The sequence below is a fragment of the Syngnathus leptorhynchus genome, chromosome 7 (genome assembly GCF_054491065.1).
Source record: "Syngnathus leptorhynchus isolate UIUO chromosome 7, UIUO_Slep, whole genome shotgun sequence".
Lineage (NCBI taxonomy): Eukaryota > Metazoa > Chordata > Actinopteri > Syngnathiformes > Syngnathidae > Syngnathus > Syngnathus leptorhynchus.
The window spans coordinates 1,812,911-1,835,948 of record NC_141201.1 but is presented as its reverse complement, the minus strand read 5'-3'; the positions used below and the strand labels follow the sequence as shown (position 1 = coordinate 1,835,948).

Genomic DNA, 23,038 nt, shown 5'->3' with positions numbered 1-23,038 from the left:
GAGGACTGGATTTGACGCACTTTTTTTTTTCTGTCTTGCAAAAAGTCCAAAATGAGAAATCACCAATGCCCAAAAAAAAAAAAACGTAGGGTAATTTGTGAGGTTTAATTTTAAACTGCATGACTTTAGTATATTTTTACACACATCAGATACATTGTTAATATTTACAGCAAACATGATAATAAAATAAGAAAAACTGATTTTATTTTTAACTTCACATGACGTCATCATTCCAGTAAGAAGCTACTTGGGTGCTACCCTTGCATAAATGCAAAAAAAAACAAAGAGTAAGGGGAAGGTGTCGGGTCTAAAAATAAATATACATATTTAGAAAAATAAAAGTTACAGTCTTACAAAAAAAAAATACACACAACGGGAAGTGCAGTCAAAAGGTTTTGAGCACTAAACGTGACAAGAAAACTAAAGTTTTGCCACTTGAAGCAGACTTAATGACCCTTATACTTACAGATACATACATAATCATCATCAATGCTATAATAATTGTGTCACAAATAGAAGACAATGTGTTTCAGTGGTACGCTAACAAGCTCCTCGGCAGGAATTCATCCTCGCTCTTTTAGGAACACCCACTTAAAGAAAAATCACTTTCAACACGTTTGTTTTTTTTCTTCACATCAGCACAAACACAAATATATATTTTTTTCGTATACATCCGATATGGCAAAAAAAAAAAAAAAGCGAGCAAAAACAGTAAAGAAAAACAAAAAAAGATGAAAATTTGCCATGTCGAGAGTTTATGTCTGTGTTTTGTTTTTATGTGTGTGATGTATTTATTAGCTTATGTATGGTCTCCAATGTAGCATCACAACAAGTGATGCTAAGTGCTTCTGTACAGTCGCAGGTTTTGTCAGGAAATAAAAGTAAAAATAGTCACAAACTTGACTAACATCTGGTACATGTCGCTAATTTGCCTTTCAAATTGTTGTTGACTTTCAAAGATGACGTTTTAGCCCCAATTGAACTCCCAAAGCTAATGTTAATTATGTTGCTAACTAGCAAAACAATTTCAAAGTCATTAGCTGTTCCTCAACCGGCAGTGTTGTCCATTCTTGCGTCCTTGTGAAATGTCGGAGCCGTCGTCCTATTCTAATTAAAAGTACGAGGAAAACAAGAATGCACGTAATACCTGGATGTTGTTCTTGTCTGCTAGCTTAAAACAAGAATGCATCGATTGGTGACTTGTGAAGCCTTTTTGTCATCGAAAAAAATAAAATGACCCTCATGAGCTGTGAAAATAGCACATGTAGCCAATCAGTGATTGTATACCTCGCGTTGAAAAAAAAAAAAATTGAGTTACTGTATGTCTTTGGCAACTACAACTAGAAAATATGTATTTACAAAAAACAAAGAATGCCTTGCGCAGATGGAACTAGAGAAATACGAAAGCATACTCTCGTATCGCAAGCCCTTTTTTTTCTCTTAATTTAATTATGTGTGTTTCCTCATAACTATACGTGCTAACGTTCACCCTTAACAAGCCAAAAGGTCAAAACAAGGAGAAGGTTCACCATCACGTTACGGTCCTGCGGCAGTCGTAAGGTTTTCGCGGAACTTTTCACCAAGGAAAATTTACGCTCACTATACACTGCAAAAGGTTGAGCTCAAACTAAGATATTTTCTTTATTAGTGCAGAGCTACCAAGACATTGATGGCCTTTTTTTTTTTCTGAGACTTTGCATTTTTCTATTTTTTTTTACAGAATGTTCCTAATGCACTGGCAAATAACTTTCATTAACATACTAATATATTCTTGATTTAATGTCTGTCTTGTTTTTTTTAAGACCCATTTTTGCAGTGTATTAGAGGGGAGAGCAAGCAAGAAATTTGATTGGCAGACAAAGGGGGGAGTAAGTAACGGCGGTTAGGGAAAAAGTGACGACAAGCTAGCAAAGTGCCAAGGAAAAAAAAGAACTTTTTTTTTTAACACAGTAGAAAACGACGCAAAGCTGGAAACAGGTGGGGGCGGATGGGGGTAAGAGGTGGTTTTGCTATGGGGAGGGGGGTGTCACACGGATTGCTCCTTAGGGAATTGTGCTCGTGGGGCGGCGGGGGCCGAGAAGCCGGTGTTGGAGTACATGGGTTCGTTGGAGGGTGGCTGGGCGTAGGCGTGCTGCGGCAGGAAGTTGACGGGCGGGTGGCTCGGGAGCGCGGCCGGCTGACACTCGGGCTGCAGGTCCAGGTCACGCTGGTGGCTCATGTATTCGGTCGGGTTCAACGGCTCTGCGGGATGGTTCCCGGAGTCCTGTCGAGGGGAGGAGAAGAGGGGTGGGGTGCTGTCGTCAGGCGGGAGGGGGCGGGGTGTGTTACCACGACAACTCGGCAAAGGAGATGGAAAGCCATCCTGGCACGAAAAGCCAACAAAGCCGTTTCAATAACTCATCGAGACTAAAGTAGAGCAACAAAATTCAAAAGCACATAGACATAAACGACACAAAAACTTCCAAACTATCACAACCCCACTTTGGGCTATTTTAAAATTTCAGGATGTACCTAAACTGGACACTGCACGGCGGGGTCATCCTGAAATTTCACCCCAAAGCAGAATATGGCCAATATTTTGTGAGCAGTGTATTTGTCAGTGTCTCACACACACATACACACACTCTTGACTGTTAAAATAACATTTTTTTTTTTCCGTCTCTGGGCGCATCTCCGTTCACCTGCCCGGAAGATTTATTAGTCCTCCATTTTTGTTTGGCACCAGAGGAATGCGGGTTGCAATTCCACACCGGAGCAAGACTTGATTCTTCCTCAGCACGGGGATCAGTTATTATAAAGCAGCAAGCCCGAGGTAATATCGGACGGAAAACAGCAATGTAATGTGAAAACAAGTCGACTCAAAAGTAATGGGACATCTCTACTGTAAATGAGACTTTGTCCTGCTTGCTTTGCGTGGCTGAAATAAAAACACAGGAAGTTACACAAATGCGCTCCAGCAATGGCAGGGAAAAAAAAAAAAGAATCGGAAAAAGATTCTGCAATTCATCATGTTACAGTGCTCACTTACGCAAATAAAAGCCACAATGTGGCGATTATTTTGGTGGCCCATTTGTTTACAATCATGTTTTTGGCATTCCGTGGTCTGCAGTGTGAAGGGGAAAAAATGAATTCATGATGGGAAGTTTCAAGTGAACAAAAACAATGCTATAAATCTAATAAGTGTCTCTCGTAAGTCTATTTTAATTAATTACAAATGGTGAGCAAAACATTTGACACAACAAGAAAAGAAACAAGACTGAAGAAATGAGACAGGTGGGAGAGACTCTGGAAGGGAAGGAGCTGATTGGTCGAGACACGGCGGGAGTGGGCGGGCCTACCAAGGGAGCTATTAATGGGTAATTAAGGACATAAAAATGTACAAGTAAAATGGACAAAGTTGACTAAACGGACAAGCACAAAGCAAGTTTGCGGTCGCTGGCAGTGCTTGTCAAAAAATGTGGAATGATTTCAGAAATGCAACGACGGTCGGTCCCCTGCCGTTTTTACATTTGTGTGACTGGCAAATCAAACATGTACAGCATGGAAACACTCGTTTTCCATTTGTGGGAGTCCGATTTGGGAGATTCGGAGCCGCGGCATCTCATTACTCAGAGGAGACGAGTGACATTCGTTTAAGTCCGACTGGAACGTGTTTTTTTGTTATTGTTTGGCCTTTGGAATTAATTGAATTTAAAATTGCGCGCATGTAATATTTTTGATGCCAATTGGCACCATGTGTAATGAAAATTTGGAATTATATCAAGCTGACCAAAAAAAAACATTGTCTCGTGAATGCAAAATATTGGTTTAATTAAATATTTTGCCAAAATAAATTTTCTAGAATATATTAAAAAAAAAAAGCCATTGTCTCATGAATAAATAAAAAATAAAATACATTTTCTAGAATATTTCAAACTACACTAGAGAGGGGGCGGGGCACTGAGGAGAAAAAAAGTGGGAAAATTATTTTTAAAAAATAAACACGCATGCATCAAAAAAAGGAAACCATAAAAGTGAAAAAGGAAACTTACGAATATTCGTCACACATCTCTACATCTACGAAAACGACGATCCCCGCTCTGAAAAGGTTTCGGCGACAAAACCACAAACAGACTTCAAATGAATCTCACAACAACTGTTTGCATTTGAGAATTAAAATCAAAAAAGAAGCGCACAAAAGCATAGCACAGAATTAATTTTGAAGGGCAAAACAGAGGGAGCGTTCATGTTAAGCAGACCAATCAGGTGAAAGCGTCAAAGCACAAACACACAACTAATTTCGACTTTCAGGACCCGTCACTCAAACTTTTCAATTCCTCTGCAGCTTTTTCCAACTCATCATTAAACACTCAGTAAGCACTTGAACCAATCACTAACCACCATTCTTCCAAAAACACCTGACGGATTACATCACTGCACCAAACCGACATCTATATTGATTATACATGCTAGTCGACCCGAGATGCTTGCAGAATCCAAAAATCACAAAAAAAAGTTGGTTGTGTAGCTGAAATAAAACCATATTTCCAGATTGGTTCCGGAGGAATTGATAAGGTCCAACGGTGGCTCAAATCTTTCTGTCAAATGTCACGTTTTACACACAACTCAACACGACTCACTGGGCTGTCAAACTTCTCTGACAGTAAAATGATGGACTGAGAGGCAAGAACTCAAATTGGCAAACATGGAGGCCAAAGTTTGATTGCCATCGATTTTCCAGAGAAAAGTGGAGCGAAACCCGACCCGGCCTGGACTACCCTTTAACGTTGCAACACGTTCAACGACAACATTAGGCTGTCACTTTTGATGCCTTGCACATTCGATCTTTTTTTTTTTTTTTGTTATAGTCGAGTTTACTGACATCTGGATCAAATATTTGGACCTGGGATTGCGCAACCAGAGCCCGGAGCCCCAATTCATTTTTCACTTTTTAACTTCCTTTTTTTTTTCGAATGCCGTCTCTTCAACACTTGACCAAACTATCGTAATATTTGCCGAATCCATCCTCTCTACGTTGCCTTTTTCGAGCTCAACTAGCAGTTCATTCCTCTCTTCCCCCTACTCCAATTAAAGTTCTTTGGAACTTTGAGCAAACAGGAGGACCGGGGGGGATGAGGGGAACTTTATCAAGCGCATACATTTGAACCGAGGCGCTAATCTAAATGAAATCTGGCTCACCTTGAAGTCATTTTGTAGTAGTTTAAAGTCGAGGGGCCCCCAAATATCTGATAATGTAATAACTCTGTCAAAGCGACACTCGGAAAAAAAAAATTACACAGGCTGCGATTAAAAGGTGGCTGATTCATTTTATAGATTATTGTAGACTCCCAAAATGGCTGAACTTAAAAGCATTTATTGGAATCGGTGTGATGTCGGGCGGGATGAATGAGAGGTTCAATCAGACGCTGGACGGCGGATTTATCGAGCGCCGTAACCCGGGGGGGGGATTTCGACGGGCCATTCCCGAGAGGACTTTGATGTTGTAGACGTGACTTCCTGAGCTGCTGACGGAACAGCCGATATTTACCATACTGCAGCCGATTTTTTTTTCGATCAGCCCGTCCATCGTTTTGACGATTTATCGGCTTTAAATCGGGTTATTCGTGTATATTCTGAATATTTCAGAAATTTTGACCTTAATCTGAATATTGGGACAAACGCGTCCCCGCCACCAAAATGGACGATTGTCTGATTGTCCTGTCACGATCGTCTTCTACTTCCAACACTCGATTTAGTCCGATAGGTATTGATTTACCCATCGGTTTGGTGTTGTAATGTCTAGTTACATAGCTTCCAAGTGGGAGCAGCATGACAGTACAGCTGTAATAAAATAAACATCACAAAATCAATATCCAGCGTGAATACTCGAGTAAACATGCAACTTCCACGGGATGCGGCCGGACGTAAGAGCCACCGCCGCCGGCGCACTGTTTCAATAAGCCCCTTGACTCTGGCTCGACCCATCGGCACCTAAGTGGCAAGGGGTTGCCATGGAGACCGTTCTGGCAACAAAGACTACTCGGTTGCTTAGCCGTAATCCAAAGTGACTTCAATTGATCGATGGCTTTGTTCCTCACCGGCGCGATGTTGTCGAGAGCCGCATAGACACTTGATGGCTGCGCTGGATTTCTGCTTCACGGTGACTGACCGCACAGTACGCGCTAAAGTGTGCTTAGCGGCAAAGTCTTTTGAAATGAGATGTGTTGAATACAATGTCTGAAGACTAAAAGGCAATTTCTGTTATCTGGTCACAAAAAAAATGTCAAAGACGTGCTCTGCTTGACGTGTTTCCATTCACACAAAAAAAAAAAGCTTGTTTTCTCCGCTTTTTGCTCAGAAACCATTTCGGACCGGTGATGAACAAAGTACAAAATAAGCTAAAAAAAAAACCTTTTTATCATTTGAGATTTTATGCAAGTACAGCATACTTTGGACGTGACCTTTTCCTTTCTCCTGCGAGCAAAACTAACCTTACGAGCTCTCGCCTAGTTAAACGGGCTCATTTTGTTCGCCGCTAAAGTACGCGTCTGAGTCACGAGCGCTGAAATAAAAAACATTAGCATTTCTCTGCAGAGGCCGCTAAAGAATAGTCGGCCAAGACCACAGGAGCAGCTGGACAGCGGGGTTGGAGGCGGTGTGGGTTGCCACGTGTATTATTCAAAAGGGAAGTCGATGGATAAGAAAGAGGAGGAGTGCATCGGTCTGTGTACCTGGAGGCCAAAGTCTGAGGGGAAAGGCCTATAATGGCATGCGCTAGTGTGAGCTAGGCTGGATGGTTGCGTACTCGACAAGGTCCCCTGGGCCAGAGTGAGCCGAGCTTCGCGGGCTGGGGGAGGAGGCCAAGGCTGCAGTATCCAGCTCCGCGTACTGGACCTCGCAGTCTTTGTGGCCTGAGTTCTGGAGACAAGAGAGGGCGAGAGGCGAGTGAGGAGCCAACGCGGGGAGGGGGGGGGGCGGGCCACCGAGAGCGGCGGCCGGCGCACGACCACTGATGCTGAAATCAACACAAATGACAGATGAAATGGAAACACACTGAGGTTGTTTGTCCACACTGGTATTTTTAAAAACGTGCCCTCCATTATGTCACTCCTTAGCTCTTTTCTGCAAAACTTGCCTATTAGCATTTTTGTGCTTTCTATAATGCTTTAAATGTCAACGACAAATAGGCTAATAGGAGAGTAGCAATTGGGATCAAGGAGGGTTGCTCAACTAATGCTTCCTGATTGAGGCACGAGCTTTTAATGACGTAGCCCCGAATTGCTAAATTGAAGTCATGGAAAACAAAAACAAACAAGCAGATATGAGATAGATGTTAACAATTTTAGCAAGCATCAATTATTGGCTTTTTTCTATCATCATAAAGCTAAACAACGGACCCCAAAAAAAAATTGCTGTTTTTAAAAATACTCGAGTTAACCTCAGATTTTTTGCATGCAGAAAACAAGATGGCCTTTCTGTTTTCTTTCAGAAAACAGCCCCAAATCACTTCCCATTTAGGCAGCGATAAAGTGTTGATTTCATTGTCCTCGGAGATGCTGAGACGATAATCTTAACCTCGGTGTGATTGAGCCACCAATTGACCCGGTGAGCAATTGGCCCGAGTGGATGACTGCGTAAATGACTTTGGCGAGCTAATCAATGGACAATAAAAGCCTTCAGCATTGACTCTAAAAAGACTTTTTTTTTTTTTCCCCTCTTTGATGTCCGCAGTATTACCGTCCGTCGCTCGAGTGGACACTTGAAGGCAGCCTGGCCTGTCAATGATCCTTCAAAATTGAAATAGAAAATAAATGTAACATGGATCATGTATTTTTTTTTTAAAATAGACTACTCGTGAGGTGATGAGGGTTACAAAAAGTGACAAAACCCATCAATCCACCATCCATCCATCCATCCATCCATCCATCCATCCGTCCATCCATCCATCCATTCATCCGTGATCATTGTCATTGCACAAAGTGCATCCGTAAATGTAAACATATTCAAAAGGTTCAATGAAAGCCGAGCAAGTTTTAATAAAATGCAAATGCAGGTTCAATTTGCTGTCAAACTACAATCAGAGTGCAAAGAGAAAAAAAAAGAAAACCCCTGACAATTGATTAAAAAAATATAACAACCTCCGCCTCGTAAGTGCGTTGGAGGAATGCAATAAATTATGAAAGCGATCAATAAAATTAAAGCCAGATATGAATTTTGCATCCAGTCTTTGGATGGCAGGCGAGGCGAGCCGAGGCGAGGCGAGGCGAAGCGATGCCACCTCGCTTGCTCTTCATCCGCATCCATGGCAGGATTACAAGCAAGAGATGGAGGCTTTTACAGAAAGGGATGTTAATAATTCAACTCTCTCCTCCTCCGCGTCGTCGTCGGCAGCGGCGTTCCTCGCCGGCTGCCTATTTAAATATCTCGAATATTTGTCACGAGCAGGGTGCAATCAGGGGGAAAATTACAACCGCTTCGCTTTGGGAATTGGCAGATAGTGTTTTGCCCCCGGTGAATCGTCATTAGCAACAGCTGGAGCTCGCCGTGTGGCTCCCAAATGGCGTTAGGCAAAATCACAATTTCCCAACCCTTTAAAAATGGAATCTTACAAGAGGCAAGAATGGTCAGGTTATTTTTTTTACCTCCTCCGAGGCCTTAATTTAATACAGTCAATAACTCGTGTACCATAAGTGAAGCCATCCGGGGGAAAGGGGAATATTTAGTCACTGAATGAAACCCTCTAAGTCCAGACGAGCCTTTGAAAAAAAATAAAAAATCATAAATGCCGAAGCAGCAGTTAAAAAAATAAACTATGCTGACAGCTGAGAAATGCATCAACAGCGGAGCTCGCTTTTCCATTTTAGATGATGCCTGAGAGCACCGAGAGCTTTGACTTGGCACTTTCCCCTGTTGTCTATTTAAAGTAGCACAGCGAAAAAATGTGAAAGATGCTCGCCATTGGGGAAACGTTTCAACCGACGCAAGTCTTGACTGCAAATAAAAAAAATAAAAAAAACGGAAATGCCCAGACGCTTGAGAGACTGTTTGGCCCACTCGACACCAATTGGATAACAAATAAGTCGGCAACCCACAAACATACCAAGTGCATTATTTTTAGACTGAACCCCAAACATGGTTCAATTTTCTTTCCCAGGCTGCTGCAGCTTCATAATAATAACATAAATTGGTAAGAAATAAAGCAGAGAATGTAGATGTTTGAGAGACTGTCAGCAATCCTTAACAGCACTCGGAGACTCTCCACGCTTCACTTTTTTTTTTTTTTTGGCCACGGGCACATATGAAAATGATAAAAATGGTAAACACATCACTGTAAAAAGCAAGATATGAAGTATTGGTGCTGCTTGGTAGTAGCCGGCGGGCTCTTGCTCAAGGTAATTTTTGAAAAGATAGTTCTTGTTTAATTCTACACACAAGTGGACTGCGTTGTTTACCGAAGAGACATACGGCTCGAGCTTGAGGTGATATGCTCCCGGTTCCGTAGTTCACTTACTCCAAAAATGGTTGAATAAATAAATGGGTCATAGTTCATCTCTAGTGACCCGACAACTTTTTAAATGGCTTATTTTGTTTATCTGTGTTGAGAAAAAAAAATCTCCTTGGGCAAATGAATTCAGACATCTGCCGCAGGTGGGCGTCAAAATGGAGCCTATTTGGCCTTGGAGGAGGTCTGCCCGAACCGAGTGTCAATCCGGGGTTGCGTCGTTGAGGTTAACTTATTTCTTTCTCTCCTTGTATCGTCTCCGGCGTCGACATCAACACCATCTGCCGTCAAGGCTGCGAGCGAGCAAATGTTCTCTCACTACTTCATACCTTAACTCTGTGTTTTGTTTTACTTTGTTTGTGAAGTGCTAATATGTCACAGATAATATACAGAATATTAGCGGAAAATAAAGAAACAAATAAGTTGTTCCGGAGCAACAGGTGCGGAGGCAGGTAATTTCCATTAGCTTGTGATGAATATGTATTTAATCTGTGCGTACGTGTGAGCTAGGTTAGCATCATTTCATCGTTGTTTGTCGCTGGAACAGAGTCAATCTTCATGATCACGCCAAGCTTCTTCTTGTATGCGCTTTGCTAATTTAAATATTCAGCGCCCCCATGACTTGGCAGCTAGGCAGACGGAAAATGCGGCATAGATGGAGCTAGCAAAAGATAAAGCTAAGTTAGACAGGGATAGAGAGTAAATGATAGCTACAGGAATGTGTTGACTATCTATAGCCACTGTAGCTAGCTATCTATAGTGGCTATAGATAATATATAGTGTAGTATGGATAGTTTATAGAGATAGTGGCTAGCTCACGTGCAGAATGCCCTCGGCAGCGGATCAGGATTGTGCGCGAGGCCGGTGAGGAAACGCATTGAAAACGAGTCTTTGAACTCGGCTATAGTTGGATAGTTCCTGCAAATATTTGCATAAAACCCAGCGAGACGCACTCCACACACGCACACAATTCAGGCTCATTGTTTAAATGCCCCAAAAGACTTTGTGTAACTGAAACCGGGGACTGCAGCCAAAGCAAACTAAAGCTGCGAGGGGGGGACCGGAACGTTCCCAAGGGTGGGGAGCGCCTGATGCAACAAGGCAGCCGTTTCATGGTCAACACTCGGCGCCGTGATGCTACACTTATCTTCACGCGCCAGCCCCACAAACGGCAAGTCATTACGGCGGATTAGCGGAAAGGCGGAGTGGAGGTGAGGCGGCGTGCAAAGCGAGCCGGGGTCAGGTGCGAGGCGGCTAGGCTAGCATAGGAAGCTCTGGGGCTTCTTGGAAAATGATCTTAAGACTTTTTCAGACCTTTTGTAATGCTACTTGCATCAAATCTAAAACCTACACTAACATCGGGAACACAACTTTGAATGGCAGATTTCAGTGTAATTCCATAAATCCTTGATTTATGAAAAGCATTTTCAAGTTCTGCGGACTCCCTGAAGGGCGGCGCCGATGTAAACCGTGAGTCGAAACGATTCGGCCAGCGTGCCCTTTGCCTTTCACCGCCGGGAGCAGAGGTCATCGCACGCCGACATGCCTCCGATCAAAATCAATTCTCCAGCCCGCTCGGTTTCTCCGCCTGCAATTACGAGGACGCGCCCTCGCCGCGGACGAGTACTCACCGGCTTATCGGTGAAGGGGGTCGACTCGGAGGGCGCCATGTCGTAATAAGGCGGCTGAAGAGGAAGCTTCTGCATCTCCTCGTCTTTGTCCAGATGGACCACCTGTGGAAGAATACAAAGCACATCATCATATGATGATATCATAACAATGGGTTATATTTTTTTAATCACATTGGCTTATGTACATGTTTGAATGTACACAATTTTTTTAGGAAGATACTGAATAATTTCATTGATTGTGAAATCAACCACAAAAAAATATTGTTAATTTGAAAAAAATTACAAATTTTAATATCAATCAAATTATTATTCATTTAATATTATTTAATCACATTGGATCATGAAAATGTTTGAATAAAGAACAACAAAAACATCGTTGTCTTAATTAAAATAAAAGTATGTCCTTTCAAAGTGAATTCTTTCACTCTCATATGTGTTTGTAAACTTCAACAAGAGATTGCTTGCTTGACAGCAGTTTCAACTTTCGCTGCTGGGCTGAACTTGGCATTTGCATCCAGTTAACGGCTCGCGCGTGGCACATGATGCAAACTGTGGAAATAGCGAGGCGCCGACGCTAAAAGAAGCGTCGGGCTCGCAGAGCGAGAAATTCAACGTGCAGAATGGGCCCCCGCTTATTAGCATGCGTCCATCCGTTGCCTTAGCAGGTACTCTCATTAGGGTGCACTGAAGCCTTTCTCAAGTGACTTTAGGTGAGATGCAACTGACTCCGCCCATGACTGATCACAGCCAATCGCAGGGCACTTATGGACAAACAAGCGGTCACACTCATGTTGACACTTCTGGACAATTTAGAGTCCTCAGTGAACCGAATATGCCCGCTTTTGACTGCTGGGTGCAAAAGTGTGCAAGCACGTGGAAAATAGAAACATCTCGACTACCATGTGCTTGGTCCACCGAGCTGCCAACGAGGAACATGGCGTATCACTGTCTATTTAAATGGATGGATGGACGGCAGGGATGGCTAACCGTTAGCGTGAAGCCAGTCTATGAATGTGCTTCTTACGCTTCTATTATTCAATAAAGTAATTGAAAATGCACCAATGGCTGTATCTGTCCTTGACCACTTGGTGTGGGTTTTGCAATATGTTCGAGGTCGCAGAGGTCAGCAATGTCCACATTTGTAGGCGTCGTCCTCCACAAGATGAATAGAATGGCACACCGCTTAAATGAGCTAATGGCTAATGCTAGCAATTTGTTTTTGCGGTCCTACCTGGATGTCATCGGATGTCAAGTGTCCCTTCATGTCGTTGTTCTTCTTCTTGGGCGGCGGCGGGGCGGGCTTGTGGGCCGGCGGGAGGTCGGTCCTGTTGAGAGGGAGACAGAGCGCAAAAGACAACGTGACACTCGGGTAACGTCAGCGCCGGCCGCCCCGTCACATCTCCGTCGCCTTCCATAACGCTCTCTAACGAGAAGGCCTGCCTGCACTTGCCTTTTTTTGCACTCTTGGCTTTTGATAGATCGGGACTTGGCGGTTGCGTGACGGCGGCGGCCGTGCGGCCTGCCCTTTCAAAGGCTGCAGACAGACACTGTGCTAACGAGAGTAGGCTGTAATTGGACACTCAGGTGAGGGGTGGGGGGTGGGGGGGGGGGGGGTTGGAGGGGGGGGTTAGAGGGGTCGGGTATACGAGAGGGGCAAGGAGAATTGTGAGTCAGGTGCTCCGGGTCGGTCTAGCCGACCGGCCCGTCACGCTCGCTTGACATGACATCACGGACTTCAAGGTCGCCTCCGAGAACTGAACCGGGAACTTCTAACCCCCGACGATAGCGGCAACGTCCTCAAAAGCAGCAAGCACACACCACTTTGACGTAAAGACAAATTTTGATCGACTGGATGGATGACAACTAATTATTGAAAATGTGACTGAGCATTTACGGTGAAGCAAGCACTGTAAACGTGTCGTGATTGAAAGTACCCAGAGTGTTTGACGTGTCCCGAAATAATTAGTTCACCGCCGTCAGGTTGTCACAGTGCAAAAAAAAACCTTCGCGCCGTGTCACAAGTCACGTCTCGTATCCTGACACCACATCACCAGCTATCGCGGATAACGAAGACGATGCGCCTTATCCGCCGCTTCCCATTCGCGCTGGTTCACTGTCCTTATTGAATAACACGACCTTTCCCGGCAAGGCCAAGCCGGCGTTTTAATGCGTAGAAAATTTGTGCATGAGCGCACCACTTAACTCTTTTTTTCACGCTCATTATTTCCGCTCTGCCAAAAAGCCCCGACACGGTAGCGAGACGAGACGGAGATGCTCACTTACGCAACTTCAGCGCTCGCGTCTCAAACGACGTTGTCACCAAAGACGTGTTTCACAAAACGAGGAGAAAAGGAAACACGTTTGAAAATAAGAAAATCTTTTTTATCGGAGTGCGCGCTACATTCCAGGACAGCACAACTCGTCACAGAACACAGCACGTATAATTTCGCTTCCGACACATTTTGGAATCTCGTTCTTCAATATCGCAAAGGAATGAGAAGAAACATAGCAACACGTGGGGAATAGAATTTGCAACACGGAAAAAAGGATGGAAGGATGTTGGGATTATTTTTACAGAAAGATCTCCCCCCCCCCTCCCAAATCTCTGGTGACTAACGTGCATCAGCTCTCAGAGGTGAGACGGCGGGCTCATTAGACGACATTGTAATCTCGCTCACTTGATTCAGTCACAAACACAAAAGCTTTGACAGCTGCCATGGAAGTAATAAAAAAATAAAATAAATCTCATTTCCAGCCACTGTCAACGCAGCGTGACATCGAACCGCAACGAGTGAGCGAGAGGAGCTGCCGACCTACATGTCGCTCCTTTTCAATAACATCAGCTAACGTTTGACACTTTGTAACATCCGCCTCCATGTTGGGATGAATGGCCCGGTTATGCGCACGTTTTGCACTGAGATGTCTCCTTCAAACCTGCAGGGCCCCTCTCATGATGACATTCATTTGGCAGCGGTGGCTCGGAGGGAGGCGTCACGTTTCACGGCGCAAAGACACACCCGGGGGCCTCTTTTCTTCCCGTCGCACCTTCTATTCCTCCTCGACCATCACGTCAAAATGAGAGAATGCTAGGAAAGAGGCGACGGACTGAGATGGTAAGGTGAATTTACAAAGGTCACGTTGATTTTTCCATAGACTCTGAATTCTGTGGAGTTGGGAATTTGTCAAAAAAAACGGAGTTATTAATATCCAAAATGGTGATGCGGTTCAGACAGAGGTTAATCCGTATGCCAAATATTTACGCTCTCTCGGTTGAACAGCTGCCGTCCGCTAACATCCGCGACGTCGCTGTTTGCACGAGTCGACGACACGCGTTTGTTTGGGCAAACGTGAGCAAATTTGGAAACAAACTCACGGGAGAACGTAAGAACCCACGCTGTCAGATTTAAAAAGTCATCAGTTTCAATTTGTACGCCACCCAAGGCTTCAAAAACGACAGCTGTCGGCATCACTCGGGGGAACGCTTGCCTCACAGGCTGCTTTAAAGACGTCCCATCCCGGGAAGATGGGGTACGGACCCTTTTACGGTTCAAGATGGCATTTGGGTTTGCAAAAAAACCACATTGACAATGAGGTGGTGCAATCAAAGCTGGCTTCTTTTCATATCGAGGTAGGAAATGGTCCATTAGAAGCACCTCGTATTTTGCAAGGGTCATTTTGACATCTTCGGGGCCGACCACCTCACTCCTCATTATTCCGTCTCGAAACTCGGCTGCGGCAATATATGCCGAGTCTTCCCTTTTGGGCTCTGATGTCGCAAAATTGAGTTGGGGAGTAATTAGTTCACGTTTGTTATATTTCCATAAAACTCCCCAAATGACACAAATGACTGTATTTTGCATATTGGTAGGTTCCACAGACTTCCTTTTAAAAATGTCTTCCCTGAAGACCAAATCCCATTGCAATGCTAAAAAATAAAGAAATCTATAAATGTAAATATAGATATTCGGGACATGTGGTCTTTGCAGCCACAAAGCTAATCGAGCTAACCGGCGTATGTTCCGCGTCCGGGGGCCTTGTCTTCGTGCGTTTTCACTGGCCAACTTTCGTACCTCAGCTGTGGCACGATGCTGTAATGAGGGTGGCGGCCATTCGGGACGACTGACGCTAATGGAAGCTGACAAGTGCCGCACGCCCGCAAGGATGGGTTGAGCTGAGGGGTGGGGGGGGTGGGGGGGTGAAGCGCCAGCTTCGAGCAGGTTTGCACTCAGGCGTCCACCTTGAGGATGTTTCGCCCGGCACGCTCAGCCGGACACCAAAAGCTCAGGGCATCTTAAGGGGAGATTTAAGGAGGATAGCGAGCGGGAAAACATTGCTAATCCCCAAAGTGAGAGGAGTAATCTAGGCGGGAGATTTATGGGCCAGGACCTACAACACAGTCACAAAGAAGCGACCGCCTCTCTTGATCGTCACTTCCAAACCCGCAGGAGCAATTTTTAGCCAATCAGGGCCAAGCCTGTTGGGATCACCATGCCGCTGTTTGACTAGTCTGAAACAACTCGGCGGAACGCTGGACTTGACCCTCGTCGCTCTCATTGATTTGCGCTGATCACAATCTTATTTGGCAATTTAAATGCTAATGATACTTTTAATTGCGCTCGGGCGATGAAAGCGATGCGATCTTCGGGAGGCAATTACTTTCTCGTTTTGTCTCGCGGATGAGGGGGGGGGGGGGAATAGAAAACACAAGAATGCAACAAATGTCTTTTGTTCTTGGACAAGTTTATCAAAAAATAATTCTGGTGGTAGCGCGGAACACGTCACTTTTACAATTATACATCTAGACCTCGGGCATTGAGGGATGAGACTGCGACGACAAGACGATAAACACCGCGTTGTACAGCATTTCACATTCCAGAAGCAGTTTAGGAGCAATTAACAACAACAGTGACGCTTCGGTGGACATTTTCGAGCTAGCGGAGGTCAACGACGCACACTTTGCATGCATCTGTCATTCACACCTGGCGTTAGCGAGTTAGCATCTGTAGCGACACAAGCGGAATCCTCCAGCTGTGTTCGATAAAGCTGCCACGACGGGGAAACCGTGGCGTGAATGTACATTTGGCAACAGATTGGCAGATTTAAACCAGCGTTCCCAGACATCGTGTTGAAATCATGCGACTGATTAGAGGTTTGATTAGAACGCGATTAAAAAGATTCTGATGACTTGCTTTGAGTTAAGTACGGGTAAGCGAGTACCGAGACAGCCTGGGTTGTTAGTGGAAACATTTACGAGAGTTTCTGTCGTGTGTTTTTGCTCTGCTCAGTGGCCCAAAAACCTTTTTATGGGTTGCAAAGTTGGAAATACATATTTATAGTAACGATTAATAACAGCAATTATAAACAAACATATAAATTCCGATGGGACGATACATAACGTGATCAGACCACGTGCGAAATTCTACACCAGGTGTGAACATCTCCACGGAAGAATGTTTGCATATTCCACAAAAACATAAACGATATATTCAACATTCCCGCTCAAGTCAAATGTCTTTTCAGTCCCAGTTGTGGCAAGGTGTTGACGACGTCCAGCGTCAACGGGTCTCCCGCGTCAGCAGAGACGGCGGTCGGTGCCAAAGTGATTTATCCCGGTGAGCGTTTGCAACTGTGTCAATGTCAGGAACACCAGTGAGCAAATTCATTTGGCGAGGGGGGTGCACTTACGATTGCGGCCCCATTTTCGGGCGGGGGGTCATAAATCATGGCGGAGGTGAGCAAGAGCGATGAACACATTCTTACCAGACTATCACTTTTGACAAACGCCCGTCTGTTTTGATAATCATTAGACGCCGGGGCGGCTAAACAGCCGTGTGATTTATTAGCCTTGACCGACGGCGATTCCCGCAGAGTGCCGCTTGGCAGGGGCAAAAACAATCAGCCATGTTTGTGTCGCCGTTGAGCGGTTAGCGTTCCCTTCTGTATACCGATGGTTAGAAAATTAGCGATGGGCTAAACACAATCAGTGCACTGCCCGTTATTTACAACATAACGTCTGATCTTTGTTTCATGAAATAGTAGACTATTGTCTTCATTTTGTAGCATTTCTGTCTGTGTTGAATCTTTGTGGAAGCGTGGCATGGTTATGCTAGTTGTGTCCTTTTTCTGAATTTATTAAAGTTACTTTTTATTTTCGTTCTGACTTTTTTTCCTAATTAGTTCTAATTAGATCAAAAAGCAAATTTCTTTGACAAATAATTCACGCTTCCAATGTAGCAGTCGCGGCTAACGTCGGCTTGTCTCCAGTGCTAAGGCTAGCGTAGTATTGCTAGCGCTACTATTTAAATTGAAGCAGGACGTACGTCCTGTGTGACTATTTATTACGTCTGCCGATATGAATGTTTGTGAATCGCACTCGTGCTCCTTAGCGAGAGTCGCAGCATCCCTGTCAGGCTCGATATGCGTGAAGTGAGGCTCAGTTTTAAATCTTACTAGCAGCTTTAACACCGCAAACTCCCCCTTGAATACATTTGCTAATCAGCACCTCTCAGAAGTATCGTATATTCTTGATAGTTTTCAAAGTTTTTGTCATGTTATGAAATGAAAATTGATCCTGTAGCGCTCCAGATAAAGTTCTCGCGCTATATTGCAGTATTGACGGCCTTTATAATTGCTAGGTGATAACGGTACCATAAATCCCCCGGATCAAGTCCTTCGCCGTACGCAGCGATAAAACCGAAGAACCTCGTTGAAAGCTCTGAACACATTTTCATCTTAAGACACTGAACAAAGCGGACACTTAAAGCTCTAAGTCACATTTTTTTTAACGACAGCGCATGCACAAGTTACACGACACGGACACAACGCTCGTCATGCGCGGGCGACGACAATCATGCACGGTGGCTGGGACCGGGGAGGGGCTTTCAGACCGGCAGACAAAAGGAGAGGAGGTTGCACTACTCTTAAATGACTTTATCGGTGAAAAAGAAGATGATAACAGCAGCCAAATCCTCTATCAGATCACGGATGATTTGCCTCTGATTAGCAATTTGATTTGATATGTTTGCCACTAGTCAGCCTGAGCTGGGCCAATCAGATAAACTTGATAGTCCCTCTAATGGAGTCTGATTTATCGAAGTTTATCAAACGAGACAGATTCATTTGAACAAAGTTTGATATCCAACATGCGGCGCTGCTTTTTCAGTTTTTTTTTTAAGACTAGGTGACCCAATTCCATTTCCCCCCCCTCACAGCGGCGTGCTCAAGTACGTCACTTGCAGGCCGCCGTTGGAGGCGGGCAAGAGAATAGAGGATCCGGGGGGGCAGGGCTCGGCAGGGGACAGACTGGGGTCGGGTGCCTCTACTTTCCTTGTGGCCGACTCTGGCTTCTCCGCAGCCTGTGTCACGCAACTGTCAGTTACGGCCGCGACGGCGATGCTGAAGGGAGGCGAGAGCGGGAGGGAGACAGACAGACAGACAGACAGACAGGCAGACAGACAGCAGTTACTTACATGTCAGAGTGAGAAAGAAAGACAGATTAGCAGAGGTTGGGGGGAGTGGAGATTGAAAGCAGTGATGGTGTATGTTGTGGGGGGGTGGAGGTGTTAAGAGGCTAGCGGGGTTGATTCACACTCAAGAGTTTTATTTTAGAGCCAAGAAACATATTTGACACTCGAGAAAATCTCATCAACTCATCCGCTGCCACGGACGATTTTATCCGTCAATTGGAATCCAACCGTTCTACTGTATATTTGTCAAGTATGTTTTCAATGAGTCGGCATTTTACCCAGCATGGCTGCCAAATGCAATTTTGAGTACAGTTTGAGTAGAAGATGGAGAATAAATGGTGGTTATCAAAATGGCTGACAAGTTGGACGGGCAGTGATTGAGTTGAGTAAAATTGGATCATTTCTCACGGCAGGTTGAAAATCAGGTTGAACGTAATTCCTGACAGATTTCAACGATTCAGTGATTCTTTTATTTTCAACCTGGACTCTATTTTTGTTTCATTCCGCCACTAGCTTATTATGCCTTTTGTTTCGAGAGGCCGACCCCTGCGCCCAACGCGTGACATTTTCCTCCACGATTGCTCTTGGCATCTTTTCTTCCCGAGAGCGTGGCGGTAACCTCGGCAACTGAGCAATCTGCCCAGACCAGGTGCCTGCGACGGGCAATCAGCGGGACGCCACGCCGCCGCTCACGTTTGTGTGCGGCGTGGCTTTTTTTGCGATTCTTCCTGCAACCAACAGATGGCTTTCTTTGTTCCTTCCACTTTTGCAAAGACATTTGAAATGATTTCAACTCGGCGGCTTGCTCGGTTGCAGCAGCAGCTGGCCACGTTTATGGACCTGGCTTTGTAAAGAGGCAGATTAGCTGATAAATTTTAAAAGCAAGCTGGCCGTCTTCAAAGTCTCACAGCGCGACGCTACTGATAAATAGCAAATTGATCCGCTCGTTGCTTTTTTAAGGACCTGTTTGCATTGGAAAACAATTTTCCACAACATTAGATAGATCTTTGTCAAGGCGGCATTTCGAGCGCAGGGTCGTCTTTAAGGCCACTTTGATCAAATAAGACAGCTTGTATTTGTTTTTACTTTTTTTTTTAAATGGCTGTTTATGAATTTTTAAAGTGTACAAGTGAGTCAAAATTCAGAGTTGTACGTTGTACCAGAACAAAAAAAGAGAATCACATTTTTTCTATATGAATATTGATTGTTGATTGATGTTTGAATTTCAATCATCATCACCACTATGCTCATTTCTGTTAGCATCATCATGGCCAAATGACAAAATAAGCGTGATCATAATTTCCAATTTTAGAATATATAATAATAATAAAAAATACAAATCTGGAAAATCAAGTCCAGATGGACATTGATCTTTTTCCAGGCTCATCTCCAATTTTTGCTGCACTTTCTTTTCTTTTCTCACCGTGACTCAACATGGTGCCCTGGATTGTTGTTTTCACATGAATGAAGCCTTAAGCATGCATCAGCAGCCAACTGCTGCTCGGCTCAATGTTTTCTTCAACACAAAGCCGTCCTGATGCCGTCGGTACCAGGTATTCATATATTCATATTACTTTTGTCTATCTGTTGCTACACTTTACTGACATCCAATAGACGGATAAACAAAGAAACATCATTTGTAAAAGAATTCATTTGAATTTTCAATGCAAGTCAATTAAATTGGATAATTTCTCGCTCGCTTCAAAAACAAGCTGTCTCGCTCATTTAAAAAAAAAAAAGCGCCCGTCCATTTTGTCCGCTGTCAGCCCGACTAACAGCGTGCTTCTCGGAATGAATGGGAGGGAGGCAGGCAGGCGGGCGGGCGGGCGGTTGCCTCTTTGCACTATTAACTCAAAGCGAATGATGTTTTGGTGCCTTTCAAAGCCTCGGTCTCTCAGGAGGGACGACATGAGTTCACATCTAATCTCCCGCCTACCTCACCTGCTCCACAATACTCTTTTGGAAAAAAAAGGCTCTGGCTACTCACAGGTCATTATCTGTCTCTGTGCGGGTCTTCTGCTGGCGTCGGTGGACCATGACCACGGTGACGGCCACGCCGATGATGAGGCCGATGGCCACGATGCCTCCGAGGATCCCGATAACGCCGCCCGGGGGGCCCCGCGCCATGGGTTTCTCTGCGGAGGCGGGAAAGAAGAATCACAGTGTCAGCTGTCAATTGTTGTCGAGCGACATGTGGCAGGACTTCTCGGATACACAAGAAAACCGTACAAAGATTAATCTGGCAAACTATACCCGGTGTCGACAAATCGACCATGGAAAATGACATCACGGTACCTCAGGTAATGACCAATCACGGCCTATCTGTTTTCTGGGTTTGGTCATGTGACTGTGATGTTATTTTGGCAAAATCCGAGAAGGATATAGTTCATAATATGGCAAACAAGATTTTTTTTTTTTTTTTTTTTGCGTAATGTAACAATAAGACAATGCTAATGCTAACAATAGGAAAATGCTCATGTTAAGAATAAGACAATGCTAATACTAACAAAGCTAAAAATATTTGAGCAAAAACTTGATCTGCCTCACTCCAAGCTTGGAAAACCCCCCCGAGGTGACGTGTTCACAGGAACTCTTGAACCGCAATGTGTTGCAGATAAAAATGACAATTTACAGCCGTGAGCCAAACGGTCACGGCCATCTGTTTCCTTGGCTTATCGGCGAGGATTCGCGATGCTCCGCAACGATGTGTCCAAGCTGTCTGTGCTCGCCAGGGACCAATCAAAGGCTGAGGGCAGCAAATTCTCGCCGTCTCCGCTCCGAAGGGGGAGAGCCGCCCTCGTGATGACTCCATTATTACGTGGCTATCCGTCCCCGCAGTGACAATACAAGGCCTCGTTCGGCCGCTGCTTTGATTCACCGCCCATAATAGCGCATCCTCAAAGGACTACCTCAAGTATGAGCGCATGATACCGTGATAACGAGTCCTTGGATGCAACAATGGCTGCCACCGGGCTCAGCATTTTCAGCCCATTTTGATCTTCACAGTGACCTTTTTTTTTTTTTCCTGTGTGTGTGTACTGTCAGGAAAAAAAACGTCAGGCTGGCGGAGGTAGGATATTTTCCCGGGGGGTTCTGGGGAGCTATGAAACAACAACAGAAAATAAACAAACCCCCAAAATTCTTCAAAAAAACACCGATTAACATTCACTATATGTTGACTACAGGGGACTGAAAAAAAAAATCCCACTCAAAAGTCAATTATATAGCCTAGCGTCATAAGCAATTTTATTCTGCTTATTTTTAAGATTTGATTTTGATGACAAGCAAATGGCTTGATGTGACTTAACAGTCAAATTAAAATCAAATCAAAAAGTCTTCCTCATAACCTTACACTTGTTGATTTAGTGCTGCTAAAAAAAGAAAAAATCAGCTTTGAAGCATGTGATCTTGCTGCAGCATGGCAACAGCTGAGCCGAAGCCGCTAGTGTTGTCTCTGCGCCAGCCAGCGGGCTGATGCAAATGCCAGACACAATAGTCTGTTGTGTAAGCAACGCGCAATCAAAATGGAGCCCAGCCCGCCGGCAGCTGGCACGGACCATTTTGGACCTGGAATAGAAAGGAGCGCGGCCATTGCACTTCACAGGTGCCATCAAAAATTGAACTCCTCATCTTGGGTACATGAACCGCATTCGACATCACAAATCCTCACACGGCTGCGAGCTCTTGATGAAGAGCTTCATTTTTTTTTTTTTTTCCCTCAACAAGAGAGGCGCAAACCGCCACACACCTTGGCGGATGTGAGCTGGCGTGACTGGGCCGAGTCAGGCCATTGTTTTCCTGCCTCCGTGGTTTTCAAGGACATGCCCCCCCCCCTTGGCGAAACAACACCATCGTGTTGATATAGGTAGCGCTGGAAATAATGATGAAGCAAATGACAAATATACAAACCTGAAAAACAAACAGCTCAAGCTCCCCCACATTGGCTCTTATTAGCTCGCTGCAAATAAAAGTGACCTGCGAGTTCATTTCAAATGTCAGCAAGTTTGCTCTTCAAAAAAAAAAAAAAAAAAACTCCTTCATAGCGTGCGTTCAAACTCAATCGGGCTGATGTTCAAATATGTCTGGCCTCCACCGCTGAGACATTGCAATTGATTTACAATAAGCGTGACGCGGCCGAGCGTGCGCTGCACATCGCTCCTTCGCTGTGGTGCATCTCACATTGGCTCGTCCTTCGAGCAGGTTCTGCTCTCCAAAAAATATTTTTATCGGATACCCCCACGTTCTACAGAATTTGCATCCAGCAGTTATTGTGATTATTTTTCGCAACCCCCTGGAAGGTGGCAGCAACCTTCATCCCGCTGCGCACGGACTCGCCTGCTGTTATTGGTGGCCGCGCTTGATGTATGAGCAATTGTTGCTCCGCAAACATCCGTGGCTTCCCGAGCGCCCGCTCACTTCCCGTCAACTCCGCCGAGACTCCCGGGCGCCATGATGGATAT

General features: G+C 44.7%; 1 protein-coding gene across 1 annotated transcript; it reads right to left on the bottom strand.

Annotated features, from left to right (window-relative positions):
- Positions 1-86: 86 nt before the first annotated feature.
- LOC147054019 (uncharacterized) lies at positions 87-20,707 on the bottom strand. Its single transcript, XM_085915724.1, has 5 exons — positions 20,566-20,707; positions 12,344-12,437; positions 11,113-11,214; positions 6,711-6,897; positions 87-2,263 (listed from the first exon to the last, which is right to left on the bottom strand). The coding sequence occupies exons 1-4, from the start codon at positions 20,703-20,705 to the stop codon at positions 6,754-6,756; spliced, it is 480 nt and encodes a 159-aa protein (XP_085771850.1). The 5' UTR covers positions 20,706-20,707; the 3' UTR covers positions 87-2,263; positions 6,711-6,753.
- Positions 20,708-23,038: the final 2,331 nt, after the last annotated feature.

Bases quoted from the DNA above. Each gene is read 5' to 3' on its own strand.
- LOC147054019 (XM_085915724.1), bottom strand. From the start codon at position 20,705: ATGGCGCGGGGCCCCCCGGGCGGCGTTATCGGGATCCTCGGAGGCATC. The intron at 11,215-12,343 runs GTAGGACCGCAA...ATTCTTCCACAG, and splicing joins TGACATCCGATGACATCCAG to GTGGTCCATCTGGACAAAGA. The intron at 6,898-11,112 runs GTGAGTACTCGT...TCTTGTCTCCAG, and splicing joins CCCCCTTCACCGATAAGCCG to AACTCAGGCCACAAAGACTG.